At 40.9% G+C, this 27,970-nt stretch overlaps 1 protein-coding gene across 8 annotated transcripts in view; it reads right to left on the bottom strand.

Annotated features, from left to right (window-relative positions):
- Nucleotides 1–23,539, bottom strand: part of SYTL2 (synaptotagmin like 2) — a 50,408-nt gene extending 26,869 nt beyond the window's left edge. For all 8 annotated transcript variants that reach the window (XM_058823939.1, XM_058823955.1, XM_058823963.1 and 5 more), the window contains exons 1-4: nt 23,477–23,539; nt 13,145–13,566; nt 2,627–2,775; nt 353–488 (exon numbers count right to left, since the gene is read on the bottom strand). In XM_058823939.1, the coding sequence (XP_058679922.1) occupies nt 353–488; nt 2,627–2,775; nt 13,145–13,245 (386 nt within the window). In that variant the 5' untranslated portion in view covers nt 13,246–13,566; nt 23,477–23,539. The remainder of the gene's footprint in view (nt 1–352; nt 489–2,626; nt 2,776–13,144; nt 13,567–23,476) is intronic.
- Nucleotides 23,540–27,970: the final 4,431 nt, after the last annotated feature.

Genomic DNA, 27,970 nt, shown 5'->3' with positions numbered 1-27,970 from the left:
GAACGAAAATAAATTGTGACACAAGAATATGTGTGCAACCATTCTATGCTTGATTGTCAACTTTATCTGAGAAAGGCAAGCTGAAGATTGTTAATTGTTCTATATTCAAATGCAGAACAGTACATGACTATGTGTCTGTGACATGCACAGTTTTCTTGTACAATTCTAAGGGAACATTTGGTGACCTTTGAAATAAGAGATAAGTACAATATTTTGTTTTGGGTGGAACTTAGAGCTCCCAAGTTTCACTAGTCCATATATATATATATATGTATATATATATATATATATATATATATATATATATATATATATACACACACATTCTAAGCATGATAAACAGACAGCTTACCTCCAGCTAGTTTTCTGTTGTTCTTCTTCTTGATGTTCCTCAATGCCATGTAAATCTGGTGGCTGGAGGACTTCTTTATTAACATTGTTCACCCAGCTGATCTTTGCTTTGCTCGTTTTGTTCTGAGCCACTTCAGCTAAAACATGATGCAAGAATATTGTTGTTTCCCATATGCTCATACAGGTTTTCTTAAGAAAGATGTACAAGTATTTGCATTTAGGCCTACAGCTATTTCTAAAGCCCACTATACTTGAATTGTTTTCAGAAGTAGATCTGGTGCCTTCTAAAGAACACCTTTTTAATGCTACTAAAAATGTCAAATACTGTTCTGAATACTTCATTTTACTACACCAGCTATATCTGGTTTAAACCTTAAACCTTTAAACCAGATATATCTGGTTTAAACCTTAAAACCTTAAACCTTTAAACTTCCATCTCCTCCTAAATGGAGGAGTTTTCTACAAGAACCCTGGTATATACTAATCCTGCAGTTCTTGCAGTTAGACAAATACTGAAAGTTCATACTCAGTGTCCTGAGGAAGGAAAAAATGATTAAACCAGAGGAAACTGAAAATATGTTGAAATCAATTCAATTTTTCCCTTCTTAAACAGTAAACCGGAAGTTGGTCATAACTCGCTTGGGCCAATCCTTTATGAACAGAATTGCCACAAGACGTTAAAAAGGTAATAGGAAAAACCCAAACAAACAAAAAGCCTCACCTCACTCAGCAATGCAAATACATTTGCATTTCTTTTTAGGGTGGGACAAAATCCTACTCCGATAATGCCTTTCAGAGCAAAAGCATTTCATTATTTCCTCTAATGCTTTTTCCACTTCACCAACAGTTTAGAAGTGAAGAATTTCTTAGTGTGCAAAAATAAGCAAGATTTTTATTCACATTTTTGCTATCTATAACTGCAAGGAAAAATATCTTGCCATCTCATGAGTCATTGAAACCAAGCAATTGTACACAGTTCTGAGTGTGCCAACATGTCACTTTGTTTAAGTAACAAGATTGGGATTAATTAATTTTCCTTTAAGATGGCATAGCTTTTAGTACCTTCCTTTAAGATACAAGTTACTGTGAAATTTAGCTAGAATTTTACAGCTGATTTTCATAACCTTAAAGTACAACACCAGCCAAAATGACAAACACACCACGCTAAACATCTAGGGGTTTTTTTTCTGCATTCATTTCTTTTTCAGGCCTTTTCTTTTTAACTTAAAAACTCAAAGCAGTAACCTCAAACTGACTAAACTGACATTATTCAAAATCATCTCTGAAAATATAGAAATTAAGAAGGTGTAATACTACAGGGTTAGACAGAGGAAAACAAGGCTAACTTGTAGTTACAAAACCCATAAAAAGCAACAACCTGTAGTCCATTCACAGCATGGAACTACACTTGCTTCACTAGCACATAGCAAAATCCCTTGACAGAACTAAAAAAACTAAATAGCACAAATATCAGTACAATTTGGTAAGAATAATGTAAGTCTTGCCCTTCTAAATCAAGAGGACTTAGCAGAACTTGAGGAGGTTAAAAGGGGATGTAGGTCAGTTTTGCTAAGAAAAAAAATCACTTTCTATACAAAGAATGATAAAATAGACCAGGACACTTTAGATTTAAAGTCAGATGTTGAGAGATTTATAATGGGGGTCTAAAAAATCCTGGATATCGTATAATATGTTTTTGCAAATACAGATTGACTGCTCACTCCCTCCTTCCAAGGGGTAAAATTATTGGTGACCAGGACACCCACCATGGCATGGGGATTATGGGTGCACCTAAAGTTCTCCAGGACACAGGATGCCAGTCACAGCTGCCAGAGCTTTCAGCACATGTATTTCAGTTAGTTATAACCACTATCTCTAGCTTGTGATGCCTGCCATTAAGCCTCAAAGGTCTCAAACCAAGCACCAAAATCTTGGAAATTCATGTTAAAGAGCAATTTCCTCAATCTTGGATTCTTTGCATGTTCCTAAATAACTCATAGGGCCTCAGAAATGGAAATGAGAATGAGTCTAGGAGTGCAGAGAGCTTTTAATCCTACACATAAACACAAGCCAGTCCCTTCTGTTAGCAGTCACTGCTCTTGAATATACAGCATTGTGGGAGAGGAAAGCTTCCACTGTAAATTACATGGGAAGTCTCTTTTTTGCATCACTTTCCATTGTAGAGAGACCAGTATTCTTGTACTTCACAGACAACACTGTCTGAGGTTAGCAAAGTAAGAGGCAACCTTTCCAAAACAAATTTCCAAGTGCTCACCGATGGTGGCAGGTTTCCTGCGCATGGAGGCTCTGATAATATCTGCTCCATGGATCTTATCCCTGTGCCTCCTCGACTTGGCCTCATAAAACCACTGCCCGCTCATATTCTTCAGCTGAACACGGTCTTTGACTTTTTCTGGTAAATGCCTGAGGAAGAGGAAAATGAATAAATGAGATATAAACATACTTCGCATACTTACCTATGTGAACAGGAAAAAAGAGTCAGATTGTTTTGGTTGCTTGGTTTTTGTTTCAGGGAGCAGGGCTGTGTTTTGGTTGTTGATTTTTTTTTTTACACATTCTCCACATCCTATTTCCATCTTCTCACCCATTATGCTCCTTATCTATCTGAAGGATGATAATGAGCTGGAAAGGGAAGAGCCTCAGCCTTATTACTTCAACCTATGCTCTGAGGGTAACTCTTAAAAAAAAAAAAAAAAAAAAACCAAAAAAACCAAACAGCTTTGCTATGATAAACACTCAAGCACTGGAAAAGTCCCCACTTACTGCAGATTTTGACTTTCTGCCTTCAAAGGCCAGTTTTCCAAGATTAAAATTGAGATAGGCTAGTAGAACAGCATAAATGTCTCTAGCAAAATTAAGAGCATGGCTATTTTGAGGCCCAGAAGATGCCTCTTCAGCGGTTTTTTTGGCACTTATTGTACCCACAAACAATCCAAATCTGCATTAGAAGCCTGGTGCCATTTTTTCCATAAATTACACAAAAATCCTTATATGAATACACTGAGTTACAAAGAAAAACATCATCACATGCAAGAAACAACAAAATAAGTTTGTGCTATTTGTTTTATTAAACTATATATATATCCATCATGTGAACTACAGTCATTTAAAAAACTGGGAGACAAATTATTAATGATTTGTTTTCAGGCTACAGGGTTTTCCTGCTTTTATGAGGCATGCTTTAACAGAATAAGTGGTTGCTATGGGCAATTTGAGAGGGTGGTTTTTTTTTCCCTTGTTAGGCATGTAACATATTAGGCATATGCTTACACATGGCCTGGAGACTAACCTGCAGATCAGGGAAGTTACCAAACAGATTTAGAGAGCACTTAAACAATAAAAAGTCAAGTCATGCTTCATCTTCCTTCTCCATTTATGTCCTTTCCTTCAGCAAAATAAGCTAACAACATAGCCCAAGGGAGAAATCAAATCAGGTCCATTTACTGAGACTGGAAGGCTAAGCACAGACCACAATGCCATGGAATGGTGCTGTCTTTCACAGGCCTGATGGATAATCATGAATGGTTTGGGTTGGGAGGGACCTTTAAAGATCATCTAGCCTAACCCCAAGGAAGTTCAGAGTATGACATTCCTCATGGGTTTAGGGGACAGATCTTCTGGTACAATCAATTATTTCTGATGACAGCCCTTTAAGTATAGTTTGCAGATTTGATTGTCACACACTGATAGTTATTCACAGCAGAGAAAGGACACTGGGCTAGTCCCAACCCTCAAACTAAGATAGACCATTCTCATCTCTCAAACTTCTCTTTCATCTTTGTATGGCCAGATATGAAAAGCCTTATTTGAATACTTAAAGTTTCATTTTGAAAGAACTGTCAAAAATCGGTCCCTACTACTAGGGGTGCCTCAAATCTACTACATACAGTTTAGGCTGCCAGATGTTGAGGTCCCATTGGCATTTTTAAGTCCAAGATTCAACAGTCCATAGTATTACTATGTCATTTAAAATTTCTCCCTCTCTCTGTGCTTCTCCCAGGGCCAAACCAAATACCCTTCCTAAGCAAGTGTTCTAAGTTGAAGCAGGAACACAGCAGTAGCTTCTCTTTGTCCTCCAGCAAATATATTACTCAGTTTATAAATGCAGCCAGCAGGAAGAATGGAAATGTAGAACACACAAATTTTTTACACAGGTGGCTGCTTCTCCCTTTCACCTTCTTTCACACGTGTTATTTGTGTTCTCAGAAGTGATGCCCCTCAGGGCAAGGGACTGGCTTTTCAGCTGTTTGTACAGCCTGCAGGGCACCAAGTGCTCTGGGACAGTGTGACAACATATGCCAAGGGAGGTTCTCTAGCGGGAGGGTGCTGAGTCACAGGACAAGTATTCAGTGTGCTCACCCCAGACACTGCTCACCCCTCTCCCCTTGGTATTCAGCCACTGAAACTGTGGGGTGTGGCTGGAAACCTTTACAAGTCAGCTCAGAGGAGAGGAAGCTCAGCTGGGCTGTGGAAGGGGACAGGATCACAGGACCCCAGACTCAGATCTGTGACCAGTTAACCGGATAGAGACAGAGGCACAGATTTGTCACAGCTCTAGACTCAATAAATTTCACCTGGCCAGTGCAGCTCTCATTTTGTCTGGAAGTGAAAACACCCTGCTCCCACCTCTGCTTGCTGCCTATGAGTTATTGTACCTTAACTCCACCAGCTCAACAGGCCTTCAAGACTTTGGGAATTAATTATTTATGCTTGCTAACAAAGGTATAAAAGTGCTCTCAATTTTCACAGCACTTCCTTTACAAATGACCTGCCTGATAGGGTTTGTATGGTGAGAACTGACAGATGCTGACAGCAGCTGACTTAAACAGACTTTTAGTATCTCACCTCATAGTAAGCTTGTCTTACTTGCCTTTTCAAGAGACACGTTTAGCCTGTCAGTCCCATTGTTTCTGAGGAACTAAGAGCAACATAAGTATTAAAGCTATTTCCAGGCATTCTCCAGCCACAAATAAAGAAATAGAATTCCATTATCAGAAAGACAATTAGTTCTAGGTTCTTGACAACAAAAAAGTTTTTAAGCCTCCTGTGGTCACCAATACATCATAGACTTGTAATGCCTGCAACTGTTTTCACAACAAATGAGAATTTTTAAAATGCTCCTTGAATTCTCAAGATTTTCTAGGAGGAGGTCTCAACAGTCACATCAAACTGCTTGCACTATATAGGCTTGATTGACTGCTAGGAATTACACAAGATTGTGGTTTACCTTGAAAGCAACTGTGGAGAATCAGGCTGCAGCCATGGTTTTCCACAGCTACGTCAGCCTCCCAGCAAACCACAACAGGCCTAGAAGCCAACAACTGATTCTACACCAGCTCCACAGTTAACAAAGAGGCTAACCAAGTTGCCTTTAAATTTTTCTCTTGGTGATCAAAGAACTAGTAGACATCCAGATTGAGAATCAGATTGCTGGCTCAGCTGCCAAATTGCAATTAGGAGAAGATGCAGCAAGACCTCTATGCATGGTGCAAGTATGTATTCTGGAGTCCCTCTGTGCTCTGCTAAAATGCCAGTTAGTTTATGCTGCAGTTTTTCAAGGGGAAACAGCCTAAAATTATAGTGAAGCTAGTGCCCATTTCTCCAACAGGAACTTTGCACTCAAAAAAGTAAAGGAACATAGTTAAATGGAAATTTAAAAGAGGATTTTGGACTGAATAAGTCTTTGTTACCATTATTTAATAAGATGTTTCCACTATGCTAAGGTGAAACATGTTTTATGGCAAGATGGAAAACTTGTCATCTCCCCTAGGGCAGTAAGTACATGGAGATTGCACTGAACAGGAATACAAACCAACTGTCCATCACTCAGCAGGCAAACAGAAAATCTATGCATGGATTAAATTGGTTTGTTCCTCTTCACCTCTGGAACATCTGATAATGGGCCAGATCATGTAGCACCACTGTAAGGCAGGAAATCTGCTCTGATATAATCAGTCCCTGACAACCTTCTTATCACCAAATCCAGAATGGTTTATCCTGTAGGCTTTGTAGGCTACTGTAATAGGTCATTGCATAAGCAAAGAGGTAACAACTCATCCTTGTTTTTGAAAAAAAAAGAGTATCTAGCAATACATACCTGTATCTCAAATTTTTCATCTACACTTCCTCAGTGTCTCAATTCCCTCCCCTGCACCTGCCTTATTCACAGTCTACATTACAAGTCACCATGGAATTTGCAAGATGTGACTATGACACCTTAATACCTCATTTGATTACCTTATGCCCCAATTGACAGCTTAAACTGAGCTTTCAGGCAGGAGAATCTATGTGGTGCCAGCATATTCTGGGACTTCTCGTGATGAATGAAGGAGGATTGAGATCAAGGTCTGTGTTTACCTCAAAGATAGATTCACTATTGTCCTACACACCCTAATCCAAACATTTGGAAAAAGCACCTTAGAGTCCAATACCAAAGTAAAGCCTTTAAAAATCATTATATTACCACACCTTATCAACAAATTAACTTCTGAAACCTCCCTTCTGCAAATGGGATAACAAAATACCAAATAAGTGGAGAAGTTGAAAGAGAAATTTGATTAATTTTATCTCAATTCTATTTGCTGCAAACATAACAACAAATCACAAACCAACAAAAAGACAAAGTATTTAGGTTCTGGGTCACATTCTGAACACAGACAAGACAAACTTTTTGTAGTATCACTCATGCAAGAAGAGAAGTAAAACTATATTAGCCCAGGTATTTTAAGAGCCAGACTTGTTGATAAGGTTCTTTTTTCTTCTTTGAGGGTAGGAAACAACTACAAAAAGTTTGCAGGACAAAGCAGTAATTATTTAAACATTCCACCTTGGATGAGCATGCCTCTTTAGTCTGCAAATATCTATAGAAGGTATAGGAAGAAAGTCTGTTCTGACATTTGCTAGAGAGCTACACCCAAAATATTTGTAGTGGGCAGTCCCAAATTGCAAGTAAGCTATCTTTTGCATGGTAGCTGCACATGACATTACAAAACCCTAAAAATCAAGAAAACCCATCAGTTACTGTTAACGTGGTTTAAACAGGAGAGTAATATAATTTGAAACTGTTTTAGGGCTATACTAGAAAGAACAAAGCAGACCTGTGGGGTTATGCAACCTTTCCCCATCCTTGCCATCACAATTCCTCATAAGCAACACCTCTAATTCTTGTCTTTGGTGTCTCTCTAGACAGCAAGACTTCTGACAGTTGGAAGCAGCTGGATACATGAAAAAGCAAGCCAATTCTGTTTGTAGTAATGCATGTTCTTCCATTTTATGCTTCTTCAGAAGTCTGTGTGTGTTGAGTCTACTAGCAATACCCTGATGAATAAATCTCAGGTATCATCTTGCTTTTGGGTCCTTGGAGAACTGACCAGGCCGTAGTCAGCTCAAGTCTTGATGGCAAGACAAAGACTTGACATTGTCTCTCAAGTCAGAGGGGAGATAGATCCAAGCCTGGAGCATCAGAATGAATGAATGAGTTACATGCTTAGAAGGAGTGAGAAGTCAACTGATTTTGGAGAGAAGGAAGAGAAAACATGAAGCTCTGCTGCCCACTGAAATATGGTCTCCATCAGAATCTGGAACCAAAACTATGATTCCAATGTTTGTGCTAACAAGTGGCTGTGAAACACGCTGACCGCATCAACCCTGCTGTACATTTCTCTCCTTGCAGATGGCCACTCAGGGGGCATCAGACTGGCACATTTTCCCCCTGTTTAATTTAAAATATATGCATATTCTGCACTAAGATAGAGGCCTTAATGTCTATGTGCCTTCCTGCTATGTCACCTGCACTTAGCACTCAGACTTACTCTCCTATTAGTAGTTACACTGTCAAGTTTGAAGTAAACTACCTTTTACAAGCAATGAATCATGTAATTAGATACCCCCTAGGCAGACACAAAGTAAGCACAAATGCTTTGTTGAAGCATTTCTTAGCATATAGAAGCTTCACTTTATTCCATTCAGGAAATCAGAATCAAGACTCTTGAGTCCTGCTACAGGAGGCAGGAGTCTTCAAGGTCTGCCAATATTAGCAGCTTCTATTATCTTCCAATTGTTTTATTTCCATTACAGCCTTACAGTGTTTAGTTTCTCTGCTTATTTTAAAGGATTTGCATTGAGGTTGTCCAATGGCCTCCCCTCCCTCTTCTGATGCAACCCAAGTAAACCTGACAGGGGAAAACTAAACCAAACTCATCAACTCAACCCTCACAATGAAGGCACAGCTGTCCTGTGACAAATACACCCTTGGTATGAGAGCCTGCCTGGACAGCAGCACAGGACAATCTGAACAAGGGCTGGAAAGGTTGTTAGGAAATACGTAACTGGCAGGTTCAGCTCACACGGTGTCCCCAGCTCTTCACAGGCTTTAAAAGTAGGCATATAAAGCATAAAACCAGCCCCACCAAATGACACATACAAGCAAATATAAGTGAGCAGAAGAGCCTGTATCATAGCTTGCCTCACACTATCAGCAAGGACATCTTTCCTGCTGTGCAAAAGAAAAGGTTGCATTTAGGATTTCAGGTGAATTACAAATCAAGAATGATCCAATCTGAAGACAAAGGCTTCAGTTTGGCACTTAATAATACAACACAGTGTCAGGTATGAACATGTGATAAGCCTTCCCAAGAAAGGTTTTGAACTGCAGGGGAAACCTTGCTTACAGAGGGAGTTCTCAATATAGAGGTTAAAAATGTTATTAGTGTCCACTTTTTCCCTTCAGTACATTCTTTTACCATACAGAATAAGTCCCATCTCCCCTGCTTCACTAGCACTCCCAAACAATCATCATCCTGTCAAACAATTTATCTGCTACTGGTAGACAAAGTAGTAATCAATACTGGGAAGAAATGGTACCAGCTCTTTTCTCAGTGTAGTCTAATGCTGTATCTTTTACCAAGACAAATAAGCAAGGTCTCTCTTCCTTAAGCCCATTTATCTCACCTGATCAAAATGAAAACAGTCCTGGTTTTCTTACTGGCATTTTACAAGGTGGGCTGGGACCATTCTCCCCACTGTCATTCTCATGTCAGTTGGCTTTGTTAAAAAGGATAAACAATGACACAAACATTCTGCTAGAGAATAAAATTGATCTACTTCCTGAATAGTCACTGTACTTGGAAAATCATGTGGTGCTAAGCAGTGTCCATGATGGGGAATTCATACAGAAGACATGAGCTTATCCTTTTCTGCCACAACAGGTGCACTAAGAACCTCCTTGCCTCTGCTAAGCACACTCTCAAAACAGTTTCATGTAACAAAAAAAAATAATTTATGACAATTTTAAGTACATATTCCGATGTAGTTATTTTCACATTACAGTAGTAAGTCTGGTTTCCCCAATGCCAATATTAACCTTGCCACAATATCTTCAATATATCCCACCTCACAAGAGATAGTCAACAATATAAGAAAAACTGCCTTTAAAAGTAACTGGAGAGGATATCTGTTAGAACTAGACAGGGCCAAAATAACATTTACAATAGGCTTTCAACTGCCACACACTCCCAGCAGAATCAGACCCCTGAAGTTTTCTTTTTTTGCAATACCACACCAATCAATGTATCAAAGGGGTTTGGCACTCAGCAGTCCCCACCCACCACACAAACAACTCCATATCAGAATTTCCCCTATCATTAACCTCCTTCAGTTTACATAAGGAGCCAACAATCCCAAACACTGCCCACAAGAGCACTGCTAGGAGGTTCTGCTGGGAAGGGCTGATCAGCACATAGGGAACCCTGTCTCAACGGCGACCACAACAGCTTTCTGCCTTAGACACGCTGGTGCCAGGGGCCAGCTACTCAAACCACAGAAGAGTCACCCAGCCACACTCTACAACTTCACAGACAAATATATTCCTGCTCACGTTACTGTCTCCAGAAAGGGCTCAGAGTTAAGTTAATTCTGAACTATGCATCTGTAAAAGGAGTTACATTGAAGCTACTGCCAGGACATTCAGTTATGTACGCAGCTCACTCATTTTGTTCAATGCTGGAGCAGGGTATATCAGGAAAGATGACAAAAAAACCCCAAAATAATTAAGTTAGTAATACGCTGAAAAAACAGATTCTAGTCTTGAAAAGCTGTCACCTGATTCTTATTTTATGCCTTTGCCCCATCCACAGCAACACTGCTATTGAGCAAACTGCTGCAGCTCCTAGAGCAAGGAAGCAAAGAGAGACATCTTCTTGCACCAGGAATAAAAAAGCATACAATGTCTTTTGCTTTCCATGCATCACACCCTCTTGTCACCTGAGATTTCTTCATCACCCTTTTGCCAAAGAGATCATCAGTATCCTCTTTCCTTTGAGACAAACCTCAGCAGAGGTGAAGGAGGAAGCAGACACTGTTCCCAAAGCAGTGCTGCACCTAAAACTAATCATGCTGATCCTGACCAACACATAAGGAGCCAAAAGATGGGGAAACACCTGTTACAACCTTCAACAAACCAAGATTTAAATCAGACTACCTTAAGGAGGCTGCATGGGCCAGCCTACTTAGATTTTTAGTTTTATTAGGTTAGCAATATTAGGAACTGTTAGCAGGGAAGAGACTCTATCAGGTGGTTTGTAAAATTCCACTAGGAAGTGGCTCAAAGAGGATTTTGTCACGTAACCAATTTGACCATGCTCCAAGAACATGGCACAGATTATTAAAACACCCTTCAAACCTCAGAATTCCTTCTGAAGAGGAAAAAACATCACATTGAAAGACTCCCATTATATACACATATAAATAACACATTGTCTAATGTTTGTATGATGACAGTTGATCTCAGGTCCTGGAATCTTCCAGCTGTGCAAGGCTATAGAATCCAAACTAAAGTACTGCACCTCCTTGGCTGGAGATACAATTCAAGCAGTGTTTTAATATATAAGACATGAAAAGCAAGCTCCATGTGCCACAATTAAGCAGAAAAATCCATTTCATATGTAGGCTTCCAGCTTCTCAAGTTATAATATTTAGAAACTAGAAGAGACTTTTTATTGTAGCAGCAAACATGCTGCTGCAAAACATGATTACAGGCTGCTACAACCTGCAGTCTCTTGCATTTTCCACCACACCCTCTTGAACTAGAATTGCAAATGGCAAAAGTAAAGCTACAGGGACAAAAATACTTTCTGAAAGTAAAAATACTTTCAGACCACTACTGAGAGTGGCTTTTTTGAATTTCTGTTCTAAGAAGGGTTCTTTTCTCTAGATGCTGTTTTCAAACTCATCTACAATTACTTACCCTGAATGCTTTCAGACCTGGCACTGATGTAACATTCCAAGACTAAATACAGTAGTTTTCTACCTTCAGTAAATAAAATGCCTATTCTGTTAAAGAAAAGTCAGTTTACTGCTTTTTGAAGCAGAAGACAAAACTGTGTGGCGAAAATATTTACTTAGGCTGCATTAAGATGGGGGCACAAACTTGGAACAGTGCCTGTAATGATTTTACCTTCACCAAAGCAAATGCTTTGAGAGGAAAAGTCTTTTTAACAAGGAGAAGCTACTGGTCTGCACTTTATTGCTCTTAAAAGAAGCAAGTAGAATAAGTCAAAATGCTGATTGCATGCTGATCAAAGAACCTCAGGGCTGCACAAGCACACTCAGCAAAAGGAATGCTGCTCCTAGGGCAAGAGGCAGGCTGCCTTTTCCTTTGCAGGATATAGGGTATGCCTACAACAAGGACATTTATTTAAGAAAAAAAATCTTTCTCAGTAGCAAAGAAGCATCAGAGATGCATCATGCATCATGGTTGGAATAACTTCAAAATATTTAAATTGGAAATTCATTACTTCATGAGGAACATCACAACGAGAAGGAATCTCAGAGAAGATTACCAAATCAGTGAGAGAAAATCCTGCCTTCACTGAGGCCTATAAAAATTTCTTTCTGTTATAGCACTTGGGAGTTCTCAGCACCTCAGGCTCCATTTTTCATTATTTGTCCACATATTATTTTCTGTACCTTGTAATGGATAATTTCCTTTCCAAAAAAATTAAACAATGCCTACCAAAATCCTCACTCTTGAGCAAGCAAATACCAGCAACTGTTTGGGGATATAGATGTCTATGAAGCAACTATCTGACTGCTACTTATACCTGTGTAGATAGACAGCTTTCTCAGAGCCATCTGGGAAACACTACTTTCCATGCAGGCATTTCTAGTCATAGCAGTTACCCTAATAGTAGCTCCAGTAAAACCTCCCAGCACATGAAACACTCCAGAATAACAACACACTGCTCCATCTGTAGCACCACAAAGAAATTAAAGAGCAATTTTCTGCTTTATCCATGGATTGCAAGGACTTTTCATGGCAGTGGGGCATAGTGTTGGTACTTCTTCTGAACTCCAGCTCCAACTGACTGCAATCATGTTTTAGTTTGTTGGAGATGCCTGCAATCCTTTTGAGTCAAGTCCCTCACTTACTATGCATTTGTCCAGTCTGCAGTGGTTTTGGCCCTTGCAAACTGAATCCTCTTTTGAAGAAACCCAGGCAGATGTGTATCCAGGCAGATGTGTACAGGGTGCTCTTGGCCCCTTAGGGAATTGCAAAGGTCCAGAACAGTTTTGGCCACTAATGAATCATTTGTGTGGCAGAGGTATTTCATCCAGAGACTATGGTAAATCTGGTCCAGAGCAGAATATATCTCCAAACCACATATACTGAGGCATATGGGGCCCTTAGCAACAACTGTTTTAACCTACTCCTGAGTAACATAGCACAGGAACTGTGTGGGTCTTCCCACGACAAGCAGGGTGCTGGATCCCTTACCTGACTCTCTCTTCTTCAGTTCTTTTAAGCTCTGCATCCCGTTGCAGCACCTTCATTATTGCCTCTTGTTCCTCCTCTGTTAGGAAGCTTAGGTCAATCATCTTGTTTTGTGTGTAGGGCTGGTAAAGAGTCTGGGAAGATCTTGGATTCTGCTGAGGACAGTCTGGCAGCCTGCTTTAAAGTTCTAGAAATCTTTTTCAGCAGGCACTGACAAACCCGGACTGGGTTACAGTCAGTGGTTTAAAGAGTCACAAATGTTGCTTTCTTGCATGTTTCCCTAGATGAGAGACTTCTGGGAGAGTGTTGTATTCCTGCTTGTCATCACAATAATGTCTTCTCAGTTTGTCCTCCCAGCTCTGCTTCCTGGAGTAACAGTTCATTGACCCAGCATATCCAGAGTTTTAGAACAAACAAAACATTCCCTAAAAAAGAGACAAGGAAGAACAAGTTGCAATATCAGGGATCAGGGAAGTAGATTATGTATTCATCTTTAATTAAAAGAAACAAGTTTTTCAGTGTGATTAAATGACTTTATGAAGTTAAAATGGTCACTTCAAGTCAAACCTGTTTTACAGGCCTCTTGAACAAGGTGGCCATGAAAATATATTCCTCCCCAATATGACAACTCACACCCTAAAACATAGAAATGAGTGTCATACAATTGGTGCACTTTTATTATACAATATTTTAAACCATTCTTACAGTTAGCAGAACAATTTGAAGCAAAGGGGAGATAACCATCCCCCCCCCAAAATAAGTAAAGAGCACTAATCACAACGATTTAAAGGAAGGAAAAAAAAGGCCAAATCACTGTTCTACAAACCATATGGAATAAATGTGAAATACTTTATACATTTCTATATCGAGTATGTGTAATTACAAGTCATGTGGTAACATGAACCTCACTGCTTTATAAAAGCCAAACTGCATTTACAAGTAGTAATTTGAAATACTGTTTTGTCTGTGTTCCATAGGCCATGGTTTCAGAGGACTATTCACTTAGAGATAATTCCAACTGTAAAAGACAAAAACCTCTTCTTTAAAAAGACCCTTAAAGGAATAGAGAGAGTGGCATGGGGAGGAGTTAGTTGTGTCCGTGGTTAGGTTATCTTAGTGCCTCAGGATTCCAGGGACACTGGAATGTCAAAGCCTGAGAAAAAATAAATAGCTCCAATTTAATGCTCAGAAGCATGCCTAGTGCCAAACCTGGTAAGAGACAGAAGAGAAACAGATGTTTTCACTGGACATATCTCTGTACCAGGCAGCTCCATCACAGCCCTTCAGGGTGGTGGGTGTCCTGCTTTGGTCCATCACTGACACTGTGATGTGGCTGACAGGATGCTGAACTCATACTGATCTCCCCAGCACTACAATCCAGCAATGAGTCACTGCGTTTGCTGCCCTGGCCACAAGAGTGCCACCAGGCCAGTAAAACAAGATAGTGACACTGGCAGGACTCAAAGGGAAACTTCATTCTGAAAAGAACAGCATTTCTTTTAGATTTGGTAGGGAGCTGTAGCCACATTACTGATTATCCCCCCAAAAACTCCAATGCCCAACCACATTCTGCATGTTTTGTTTGGCTGCTATATTTCTCTCTATGATGCTCATTGTGATTTTGTTGCATGAGGTTGATACAACAGCATCTCAAACAACCCATCACCTGTAACTTCATTTGTATTTAGAAAATTATGGGTTTAAAATTAGGCAAAAGTGAAAAGTGATTCCTGTAGGACTACAAACAGACAGAACAATCCTAAATTTGTTGAGTATCTACATCAGTACTCCTTCAGCTTAGGAACAGGTATGGATATTGGTTTCAGCTATCATGTGGAAACTTCCTACACCATCTGACACAGCAAGCAGCATCCACAGTGCTAATCCAAAGCCCTGGGTGCTGGTTGAATGGCAAGTGCCCAGCCAACAGTCACAGAAGCTCATGTTACAACTACAGAACCTGGACAGCTGTGAACAGGAATAATCAAAGATTTTGCTTTGTTTCTTGCCCAAGATCAGTTCAGTCTGCAAGAAACCTTTTGCAGGGAATAATATCTTAGCACATCTTTGGTCTTTTTCTTTTTTTAAAGACTAAGGGAAGATGTGTTATATTGCCTTATTATATGAATTTTAAACTAAAGGAAATAGTTGGACAGCATTTACAAAACCACCTGCAGACTTCACTGATGTCTCTCAGCACTCAAATCAATAAAATAAGTGGAAATAGAGCTTCAGTCCTCCCCAGCTGAACAGCAGTTTGCAAGGGCACATCCACACAGGCTGTGAGAGCTCACAGCAAGCAGCAGTGCCACTGAACCTCCCAGACACCATCATACTGCACAGCAGTTTCTTCAGCACCCCCACTTTGTTTTCAGAGGCAAGATAACAAGATGCCACCCACCCTGGCAGGCTCTTCACCCCTGATTCCACAGTTCTTCATAAACAAGAAGACCTCTTTCTCTGTGTGTGGTATGTGGCCAATCTCATGAGATTGTCGGATACAAGTAACTGCAGGCTGGCTCTCTGCAAAAGATTATCATCACTGATTCCAAACACAGATGGTAAAAACTGCTAGCTTAGAGTATAGAACCTGTTATAAAACTTAAAGTTATTTTAAAAATAAGAAGTGAAAAAAGCCCAAAAATCAATGTCTTCTCCCTGTTAAATTCACACTCCAACACCACCTCAGCCTCAATTATTTTGATTTCTTTTGACATTTTTTCCTCTTAAAAACCCCTATACATGTCAGGAAGAGCTGAGAGGTTTGAACAGTTTGTTTGGTGCCACTGCACCTTCAATGGCAAGCATTTTTTGTCAGGAAAGTTTTCAGATTTAAGTTTCAAGTAAGACTGCAAGATCCTTATCAAACTGATTGACTCATGAAAATTGATACCACATTGACTGACTTCCAAAGCAGGGGTCTCATGTGCTATATACTAACGTTTGTGAGTCATGGCATATTTGGCATGATTTTTTTTTAAACATTAAATTCAGGTAAAACCACACCAAAAAAAATCCTCTCTTTAATGAAAGACTCCCAGTAATAAACAGGAATCTGAAATTATGTTTTATCCAACTCATGAAAGCTTCTATGTTTTGGCAATAAAAGAAACAGAAAGGCAACTCAAAATATAGTTTTGCCCACACACACTCTTAAACTGCTCTTGGTTTCCAACTGGTTTAGGCCAGGCACTCATCCAAGAATTTTATCTTGTAAAATTTCTCAGAACCTCTCAGACAGCTGTACACCTCATTTGCTTTAAGTCAGAATTCACATTTTTCTAAAACAGGAACCACAAAAGAAAGACAACTTAGTCTACAAACTCATTAACCCTACAGAAGGTTCTGCTTACCCCCAGACACATCTTTCCCCCAAATACAAAAGGGGAACATTAATTTGAATGCTGTATTACGAACACTATGGGATATTAAGTGGTACTACAGTAATAGTTTATGTTCCCAAGTTTTTACTCAGTTTTTACCTGTGGGATGCTAATGAGGGAGGCAAGGAAAAGGCTGGAGTACTTTGCCATGGCTGACATTGAGTTTACCAACAGAGTCAGAGCACAAACAACAAAACCCCAGAGTCAGCTGCTCCATTCAAACCAACAAGATCTCCTTTTGCATGCAGAAACCTCATAATGTCCTCAATTTACATTGCAAAACTACTTTTCAAGTGCTCCTAGTAGAGTAGACCTAAGCTGCTAAAGCTTTGATCCAGAGAATTTGTCTTGCAGCCAATGCCTTCTAACAAGAGGAAGAAGGTGACAGCCAATCCTACTTCTGGCTGCTTCACCCACTCTCTGTGCCAGCTCCTTCAGCTGAACAACTACCCTGCAGGCCTGGCTGATCAGCAACTGCTATCTGCACATCTTTATCCACTCACATGTAACCCACTGGCTCTTAAAAATAAGAGGGTTTGGATTTATGTGCTTGAAAGGTACAACTTTTTCTAACTGTGTTTCTCCACCGCTAGAACATACCAGCACTAGCAACTAGGATGAGTTGGAAGTCCACACATAAGGCAACAGGAAGCTGAGGAAAACAGATAAATGCAATTGTGCACTACAACAATTTGCATGCACAGAGGAACTCATTCTCAAAAGTAACCAAGTTTGGCCTACACCCATGCTCAGGAAATAACAGACCTTTACTTTGAAGCAGGGAAGCCAAGAAGAATACTAAGAGTGATAAAAGCCTTGGAGAGCTGGCCCCTGTGGCCCTGGGAAGTGACATTAGGCAGCAACAGTACCTCTGACTGCAAGCCCCACAAGCTACAGCTTTGCAGCAACAACAAACAAATGAATAAACTTCATTCTCCAGGGATATTTAAGCAGTGCAGTCACAGGTAACTCAGCACCAGCCTAGCTAGGCTTAGAGATAATTTTTCTGTAAATACATGAGGCAAATCTCATGCAGGCAGAACAGCTAATTAAGCTAAACACCACTGTTGGCACGAGCACAATTGGTCATGAACATATTTGCTCAGAAAATCAGAGGATTATGGATTACATTTTGAGAAGTGGAGAAAGAAAAGCTATTAACTTTGAAGAGGAACTTAAGTCACAATTCACAGAAGTTTTAAAAGCTGTTGCCTGCAATGATCAGGACAAGAATTTAAGCACAAGAAGGCCTGTTGTCATTTTTATTCCTGAAGGGGCAGAAAGGAAAAGATCACCCAGTAAGATATGCATATCTGCAGCCAATCCAGCTGCTCTTACAAGAGGTGCTATCAGAATATTTTCAAAATTATAACAGCAGAGTAGACATAGCATATCATATGTCCAACAGTCCCAGAGATTAATTTAGAAAAGAGTGTTTGCTTATATGTATGCTTAGTCAGTGGGAGGTAGAGAGGTTCTTATCTAGCTAGTTGTGAAGAATGTTGGTAGAACAAGGACTTTTGCAGAAGTGAGGGATATTTATTTTAAGAGCAGTTTCAGTGGTGCCTTATTCATACAATGCTTCATTTTATTGCAATAATAAGCCTATTTGTTCTCCTATGCAGGATTCCTTACAACATGGTTAAGGGAAAGAACAGGACCACATAACTGCTCCAAACAGCCACAAAGGGGAAATACTGAAAGTTACACACAAGCTTTGCTCACACCTTACTTCTTCTCAACAGTATCAAAATGATCCTTCCTGATTTTAACCTGTAAAATAGTTGCAAGTCTCAAAATACTTTCACTGACAGCCTTGTATAATGACATTCAACCAGCTGAAAGAGGAAGAAGTTCAGCTGGCACAAGCACTTCAGAAAAATTCACATTTTCTCCTGGAACATCTGATTTGTTGGTCCACATGACTCTGCCTGTGGTTTAATTTTATTCTTATTTGGTAAGACATTAAGACCTTCACCACTTTGAAGACTATTAAGGCAATTTACTCTGAAGAAGAGCTAACAACAAAGAGGATAAAAGTTAACAACTTAATATTGGAACAGAAAAGAATAATTTGCTTTGGTTTTGGCGTAATCCCTCTAATCACATATGGCAGCTTGCCATTTCTTTCACAGGGTTTGGACATTGGCAGCACTGCCTAAGAATGTAAATCTCTATACCTGTTATGGTGTAAAACCATTAGGCCAGAGGTATTAAGAGAATGTGGTCTCTGGAGAAAGAGGCTCATAAATTAAAGAGAAGACTCTGGAAAGCACACCTAAACATTCCTTCTCCCTGTGACCACTGTCAGACTAACTGCAGAAGCCATGCTATTTATTGCATATTACAGTAAGTATAAATCTACTAAAAATATATAATTTGAAGAATCTTCAAAATTACAGAAATTCCACCAAGTTATTGATACTAACATCAGCATATTTTCAAATCTAGTTATATTTTCTTGCACATTGCACCATTTGTACTTGGCTGTGGTTTAATCCCAGTAGGCACACTGCTTGAATTAGTAACAGTTCATTTGAAAGAACTTAATTCTTCTAGCTAATTCTATTCATCAAGAATTACAGAACAAAGAATATCTTCTCAGCATAATGGACTTGAAATATAATAATGAAGGTGACTCAGTCCTGTAGATCTCTGAAGGCAGAGCACTGTCAGTTGTGTAACACTTATTCTCATCTCCATTTAGACAGCAGAAGCATGAGGCTCACAGAACTCAAGCTCCCATTGCCAGTTTCTCACTCTTCATGTCAACATTGGCATTAAACTCAGATAGGGTCCAGTCTGAGGGACTGTTTTTATATCTTATTTGAAAATAGATTTAAGCAAAATACTAAAACCTTTAGAGAGATCAGAAGCAAACCAATTACTTGGTGGGAAGCATCTCCTGACCCTACATATCTGATGCATTTCTGTATGTAATGGCTAGCTATTTCTGAATGTTTTCCCAACATAAATACAAAACAGATTCAAATTCTAGCAAGGAAGTTACACAAGAAAAGCCAAAACATTGCCTCACCTCTCCCTTCCAAAAAACATCCCAGCAACAAGCAACCCTGAAACTCATAATGCAACTTAAGTGATTAGTTTCTTAAAGTTTTGTTAAGAAGCCATGACCTTCCTTTCATTTTACAGGAAAGAAGTGCTTACCCTTTTCTTCTGGAGACTTGCCATCTTAAACATATGGATTCAGCATGGAAGATAACAATGAGAATGGGACAACAGGACCTCTATCCCTTCTCACAAACTTTTATTGCAGAATTGAAAACACACTTGCTATTTCTCCCACTTGGACTGTCCTACAGAGGACATTCATCTATAAGCAGGAGCTGCCAAACCCCTTTTCTTTTCTTTCATTGCCCTATTCTTCCAAAAAAATATATGTATTCTAGTTTGGAATCTAGCATTACCCAGATTAGGCTAATGAACACTGCACTGATGCAAGCCAAATAAAAACATCTATTATGTACTAGGAATTCCTAGGAAAAAAAAAGTTATCAAAAAAGCTAGAGGCCTTGATAAGTTTAGATATTGAAGACTTTAGGGGAACTATCTGACTTCTACCCTCCTTCCTTGCTCTCCAGCAAGCATTGACTACATTTTATCCAGAATTCTGTTTTATTGTAGGGACTGCACTATTAGAGAATGGAAGTGTGCAAAATGGTGTGACTAATTAACAAGTATTTCCTATCATGGCTTCCCCATGGCTACTGGGAAGTGACACACTTCCTACACTTTAAGATATTCTTTCTTATGTGAAAAAAAACTGAGCTGCAGTTTACAGTCACTGGGTAGTTCTGACTCTTTCCTAGAGAAGACAATATAATGAAAGGGCTTATTAAGGGGCTAGCAGCACTGATGAGAAGAACTCTGCTACAAAGAGCAGACAAGGATTTGCATTCAAATAGAGTAATGCTAAACTGAGCTGACAGTAAGACAGTTTGTAAAGCAGTTCCAGTCCTAAACACCAACTGGAAGACTGGAGCATACAGTTTCTGAAGAAATCTTCTCAAAATTTTATTTCAAAGTCCATGGACATGACTTCTCAGATGATTTTTCTCTCACTGTGGAAATCCTTTAGTCAGTATCTGTTGCATCCCTGGGACTTCAAGGGTCCCGCTCCTGCTCCTCATTTGAGTTGAGGTGATGAGCTAGTTGAGCAAGGACAGCTACCATCACTGGCAGACTGATTTTGCTCCACTACTTTTGTAAAACTTGGAACCTGTGGGTTAACAGGTTGCTCCTTCCATGTACCACTTAGATCTCTAAAGCACTGTCAACAGCCAGCTGCTCAGGTCACTGTGAGTAGCACATTGCCTCTGCAGGAGGGTGCACAATACAGTCTGTAGTACATATGAAGCAAAAATTGCCTAGTCCAGACAGCAATATTTTACATCATCTTTGCTTTCCCTGACAGAGGCCACTGATCTCAACTTCCTCAGAGCACCTTTGCCTGCAGCCCAACAGAAATGTGGGATTGCACAGAACATTGCAAAAGGCACTCCATCGTTCTCAGACAATTAATTGCATAAGTAAGTACCTGTGGGAATCAAAAGAATCTGTAACTCACCTGAACCACTTAATTTGTCACTGCAACCTCCTGCTTTTCAGCTACCAGCCTTGTTCCTGTAACTACAGCTCTATTTAATTGATTACTACTGTGGACAAAAGAGCCAGCAAACAGAACAAGCCCTTTGTCTGTCCTCTCTCACAGGTTGACTGACTAACCACTCACCTTAGACACTCACTTGTGCAAGTTCTGAAGGTTAAAATTACCTACCTAATAAATTACATAATCTCAAGAATACTAAAAAAGTTTGTATCAATTAATCAGGTCCTTGCTGCTGTAACTAAGGCATACACCTACATGAAAACAGGGCCTCACACAATTGCCAGCACATATCAGGTGCTAGAGGAAGAGGAAAGAAAATATCCTTTAGGAGTCCTGCAGTCACAGAGGCAATAAGTAGACGAGCTGAAAAAATGTACTACATCAAAGGTCCCAGGAAAGTTAAAAATCAAAATGGTTAAAAAAGGTAGCATGCAGTCTGCACGTAGACCAGTCAGAATCAGGTCCCTTGTCAGTCACCAAAATTAACTTCAACTTTGCAATGAAGTTTTTATTTCAGGGTTATTGTTTTTTTGTTTACTTGTTTTGTTGTTGTCTCTTTTTTTTAATAGATACATTTTAAAAAGCTGACCATAGCTCCCTATTTAGAAGAGAATAACTTGTCCTCCCAAGCGTAATGCTTTAACATATAGCCCCACAACATGAAAATTTTGTATACTATTGGGGTCATTCTGGCTAAGTTGAAACCACCAGCCATGTTAGTCCTCCTTAATACTGATACTGAATTGCAATAATAACAGGAAGCCTATCAGCCATAAAAACTTCACTCATGAGATTGTTTGCACTGCTGGGCTGGGCTGTGTCACACAAAATTGTCTTCTCCCTGACTGGTACCAGTATCCCTGAACACTTATGACCAGCTGCAAGCAGAGAACTCTGACACTGAAAAACGAGGTGTGCTATGCGAGGTGTGCTATGGTGAAAGGAAGATAAAAGGCCATGGCAAGAGCTAAACCAAGCTGCTACTCATGAGAAGCATGAAGCAGGGAACAGTTTCTGGAGTAGCCTTCAGTTGCACTGGATGAGGTGAGGTGTCAATTTGCACTGTGTAAAAATGATTTGCCCTACAAATGCTGCTGAATAGCACAGGAATAAGAAGGAAGGAGCAAAAGACTGTGACAGGAATTGTTTCTCAATCACAGGCAGCTAAATCAGGAGTTCAGAGTCTGTGAGGCTGGGCTCTGGAGTATGAGGCCTGTCCCTGAACAGGTATTTAGTCTTGCAGGAGTGGCTCATTCTTTATGAACACAGCTATGCAAGGTGTTAGCTCACTTGCCCAATAGCTGCAGCCACATACCCAGGAAGCAGCCAAATCCAGAGCCCCCATGACCACCTAACCCAAGAGGATTCAAATGCACATCCCCTTGTTCACCAAAATACATGATAATCGCTGAAGGGTTTGCTTGGCTCTCTCTTGACCCCTCCTAGGCCTGAACTACCAAGGATAAAACCCACAGAATCATTATTAAAATGATACCACAACCTTGCAGGCAGAAACAGGAAGCCAGGTACACTTTCTCTCAGTAAGGCCACTATAAAAAAAAAAATCAAGGTCTGTCCTAACTTCTCTCCTCATCCAGACAGACCTGCATTCCTGGCTATAGAGCAGTCCAGTTCTAATAGAGCAGAGGGAACAGGAGAGTAACCTGAGGGTATTAATTTTTAATCCAAGTCTTTCAACCTCCAGAGAAGTAATCACTATGAATCGAGGCAAAATTAATGACATTTACACTAACATAAGCCATCCTGGGATTAAAAAACAAGTTATGTGGGCAGGACCAGAATAGAAGGTCAAGGGCTTGCTACTTCTGCTTGTTTGACAGATTTCTGCCTGGGACTTAGATACATACCTTCTGCTTACAGTGCTTCAAGTGCAATTACAGAGGGTTTTGGGACCTCACCCTTAATTTTCCATAACAGACTCTCTATTTTTAAATGCTATTCGTAAATCACATTAGCCATTTAAATTCATTAGAGAAGAAAAGCACGGTGGCAGATCTTACAATCTACAAGCTAATGGCATAGAAACCATTTCTAACCCAGGAGTTCTCAAATACCCTGATCTAGTTCTGGAGCTCTAGCTACATGGCTGAGATCACATAGTCTGACTGTAGTTCACCCAGCCTGTACACAGCAAAATCTCTGTCAGTTTATCAGTCAGCCAGAAACAGACACTGGGCAGGAAATTTTATACAGAATTTACCAATATTGTTTGATGCTTTTGTAGAACAAAAACATTTTACAGTGAATCTAGGATATTGATCTGCTAATTACTCCACAGATAAGCATCCCCTTTCTTCTTACCTTTCTTTTTATTTATACTCAGACACATGTAGAGAGAGATGAAATACAATATTTCCTTGACTGGGACAGAAAAATAGAAGAAAAAAACATTTTTAAGAGATTTATACTGCAGAGAAAAAGGAACATACCAAGATATAAGGGAAAAATGGGATCATAGCATGGTTTGGGTTGGAAGAGACCTTAAAGACCACCTAGATCCAACCCCCCTGCCATGGACAGGGACACTTTCCACTAGTCCAGGTTACTCAGAGCCACATCCAGCCTAGCCTAGCATACTTTCAGGGATGGAGAGTCCCCAGCCTCTCTGGGCAACAAATAGTTAAGTTGCTCATTAATTTGATGTATAGGCACAGGACACTGAGTGGCTTTCAAGTCAAAAATAGTCTGGGATTATCATCAGAAAAGGAGCTCTAAAATAAAGAAGGGGAAGAAGTAATATTTTCCTCCTCCTCACATGTACATTTCATCTCTTCCCCTTGCCCTCTTGATGCAATAAGCAGAGTCAAATTACATCTAGCAGGGAAACCTTATAACATGAAGTAAGAATGTAGCACAGCCAGTTGCTGTACCCCAATGAATTGGAATGACTCCCTGCCACAAGAATGAATCACAACTAAGTCTGCTGAAATCAGCTGTCACTCTCAAGTTATGCCCAAGTAAGTTAAAAAATTGGAGACTGCTGATACACAAATGCAACATCACTGGTTGTACACATTTTGGCTTAAATGTTTTGGAATTGGAAGATCAAACTATGGATCCTCCTTAAATTGACTTCTGACCAACCTAAATAAGTTGCCTTTAAATGCAACAGGTGAAGGACTTCAAGCACCAGAAAGGTACCTACTACTTTTAGCAGTCATCCATTAGTCAGCAATCCCAGGTGAAAAGCACTTTCTGTGCAGAGGAAAGAATTCTTTACTATGGCTCAAAACAAGTCACTCCTGAATAAAGACTGAATTCCAAAGGATAGAAGCATCACTTTTAATTAAAAAAAAAGAAAATTAAACACTTTTTCCTACTGAGAGACTCCAAATGATGTTTATATTTCCTTGTAAATAATGTTTTCTTATTAGATTTTTGATTTAAGTCTGTTTCATCCTTTTCTGTCATGAGCACAGGAAACAATACAAAGTAGAAAAGAAGTAATTTCTTCAACTTCATCCAACAGCTTTCCTGGTTAAGCCATTTTTTCAGATGAAACTATCAAAATTTTCTCCATATACTAAACTGAAGGAGTATTTTCACTTGGGAATCTGGCAAGCATCTCCTGCAGAATAACTGGGGTTTACTCCAGAGAATACCTGCACATGGTCTCCAGAGCACTCCTGAAGTGCTATCCAGTGTTCTAAAGCACTGGCTCTTAATGGAACTGACAGATTCACTTTTCTATCATCCGTTTTTGGGGGCAAGGGAATCTTGTTTATTCTGGCCTTTGTCAGAATTGGAAAACAATAACATGAAGACCTATTTCACTGAATTTTAAAAGTCTGACAGTGAAACTGACAATACACTATTTTGGGATGCAAGAAATGTCGGAATGAAATCTGTTTAACAAGAGACAAGCCCAATGACAGCTTCAACAAATTCAAAAACATGCCTTAACCAAAGCAGAGAAGGGCTGCAAACATAAGGTAGAAGCAGACTAAGATGCTTATTATTTCCTTGCTTTAGACCTAGACATAAACACACTAAGGTGTGTAATTGGTAGCATGTATAAGCATTTTGTAACACAGCAACAGTTTCAGTAGCATTTTATAACTTACTATACATGAATAACACACAACTGCAAATGAACAGAGACTTGCAGTATACTTGCCTGAACAGGGCACAGGAAAGCATAGGCAAACAGTAAAATCTGCAAGATAAGAACAGAGAATGTAGAGTGGTCAGGAAAGATGTCAGATGAAACTAAAATAAGATTGCAGAGCAAAGAGGAGATGTGTCTGATGAACCAGAATAATCCTGCAAAACAAATAAGATGCTGAGCAACACTACTGTAAGCTTATTCCCTCAAATAACATAGGCTACATCATCTGAAATCACCCCCTTTTCTTCCAGGGAGGAAGCAAGGTGAACAATACATTAACAATTAGAAAAGAAGGACGATAATTTATGAAAATCACAAGAAACTTCACTTTGATTCCAGCTTCTCTTGTCAAGGAACTCTCAAGCACTTTACTGTGACTCCTACAACTGAAACAAACAATCAAGAAGAGTAGTCATCGGTGCTAAACACAGGGCACCAGCTCCAGGGCATTGTATACTCCAGGTTTACTACCACTTATATATGAGATTGTTAAGAACCGTTTGGGAAAGAGATACTAACGACTAATGGTAATTAAGAACTAATGACCGGAAAGCTGCTTTGTTGCTGTATATGAATTTAATACAGTGCTTTGATTCTTTAGTCTTTTAAACAATCCATCACTGAGAGCTTCAACCTGTGAGGAAACACGCAAATGTTTTGGTGCAACACTTTGATCAGTTCTTTCAGCTAACAAGATCAAGTTTCTTCTCACAACATCCTGTTAAGCTGAGAGTGTGGGTGGGACACATCACCACAACATGTTCTAAGTCCTTTCCCTACACTTTCTCCAAAAGTTCAAAAATACTTGTCACTGTCAAAATATCTGTCCCCAGATTTAAGTGACCTACATCCTTGCAATCCTCTAAGCAAAGTCTTCTGCTCACACAGAAGATTTTTCCACTCACACAGGAAAGACACAACTGGCTGCATTAAACTTTAGGGCCAGGTCCAATCTTGCAAATCATTCCAGAGACAGCGTGAATGATGCGATTAATTCACTGTTTTGAGATTAAAAGTGTTTACTATTCACAAAAAGATCATTAACATCTCTCAGCTGAGATCTAAGCACCTTATTTCAATGAAGAGTGTTCTTTCCTCCCATCCCAGCAGAGTCAAGAGCTCTGTGCAGCCAAGTTCGGACAGATCTCACCCGGACAGGGGCAGCAGCAGCAGCGGGGATGTCCCGGCGCTCGGCTCCGCGGGGCTCTCGAGAGCGGGTATGAGGAAAGGCGCTGACAAGCGCTGCTTCCCTGCGGCCCCAACAGCCGGAGCCGGCCCGCCGAGACACCTGTGAGCGCTGCGCCGTGCTCAGGCGAGCGGGCCCTGCCAGCCCAGCCCACCCTGCGGGGCAGCCCGGCTGGCGAAGGCCGGCAGCCCGGGCTCCTCAGCGGCCAGCGGGCTCGCTCGCACGCTGTCCCCGCACCGCGAGCGCGGGTGCTTCTACAACCCCTTTTAACTCCGAGTCACGCCATTAACAAGTCCTCCCGCTCCCCAACCCCAGAGCCCTTTCTAGGTCAGCCTCACCTCTCCTTCCGTTCCCTCCGCGGCTCCCCCTTCCTTCCCTCCGGCCAGAGACAGCGCCGGCTCCCCGGTCCGGCAGGCAGGCGCTGTCCCGCGCCTCCCCCCGCTTGTCTGAAGGCAGGCAGACGGCGGAGCGGGGCGAGGCCGAGCCCGTCCCGCCGCCCTGGGCCAATGCCGGCGCCCGCCCCTCCGAGCAGGGCGGCTCTCCCGGCCCGGGCCCGCCCTCACGCCCGTGTCACCTGTGGCACCCCGGGTGTGCCCGGCGGGGCCCTGACAGCGGGGGCGGTGACACTGCCCGCAGGCCGGGCCAGCTCGGGTCGGCTGTCAGCGGGCACTGCTCTGAGGCAGCAGCTCCACAGCGGACAGTGGCTGCTTCACACAAGCCCACGCAGGGAGTGCCGGCTTGACTTGACGAGCTGCCTTGAGGGACAATGATCAGTATTTCACTTTACCTGGCGATAGGCAGCCCGAGAAGTGTGAACATACGCCTCTGTTTGAGTAGATACGAGCCGCGATAACAGAGGTTGCAGTCATCTATTTGTTCAGGAAGCCGCTCTAAGTGGTTTTCTGTTTAATTAGTGGCACAAAATACACATGCCGCCATTCCATGGGGTGCTCCAGCAGGACCTTCCCCTCAGCAGCCAGGCACCACGGCGATTTCCGAAGCCGGAGTGCCTCTGCGAGCAGGGTGAAAGCACCGAGCCCAGCATGAGGAGAGCTGCTGTGCCGGTATTTTCCCCTTACACACGTTCTTCTCACAGTGCTTGACCTAACTGGTTCAATTCTAGTTCGGGGCAGCTGAAGGATTTCAGCCTCTGGCGTGTCCGGGAGTGGGACCGCTGTGCCCTGAGGGCGGCCCTGCTGTCACTGCCCACGTCTGCCGCCCGCAGCGCTGGCTCGGCTCTCAGCTCGCAGCAGCTCTGGTTCGAATTGCACCCCTACTCTGCTCCCAGCCCGAATCCATTTACACCCCAAATCCTACACCATCAGCCCAGGCTTCCTCCTAACAATAAATTATGTTTCATTTCCTTCTCAAACTTAGATACGGTGAAACAATTTTTAGAGAAAATTTAGTGTTCCTAGCATTGGTGTGAAGTCTTGGTCAATTACATGTCTTTTCAATTTCATGCATTCGGTACGCGGCTCTTCCTTTTTGATGACAAAAT

The sequence above is a fragment of the Ammospiza caudacuta genome, chromosome 2, assembly GCF_027887145.1.
Source record: "Ammospiza caudacuta isolate bAmmCau1 chromosome 2, bAmmCau1.pri, whole genome shotgun sequence".
NCBI lineage: Eukaryota > Metazoa > Chordata > Aves > Passeriformes > Passerellidae > Ammospiza > Ammospiza caudacuta.
The sequence above is the reverse complement of the archived record's forward strand: the minus strand, read 5'-3'. Positions and strand labels throughout refer to the sequence as shown.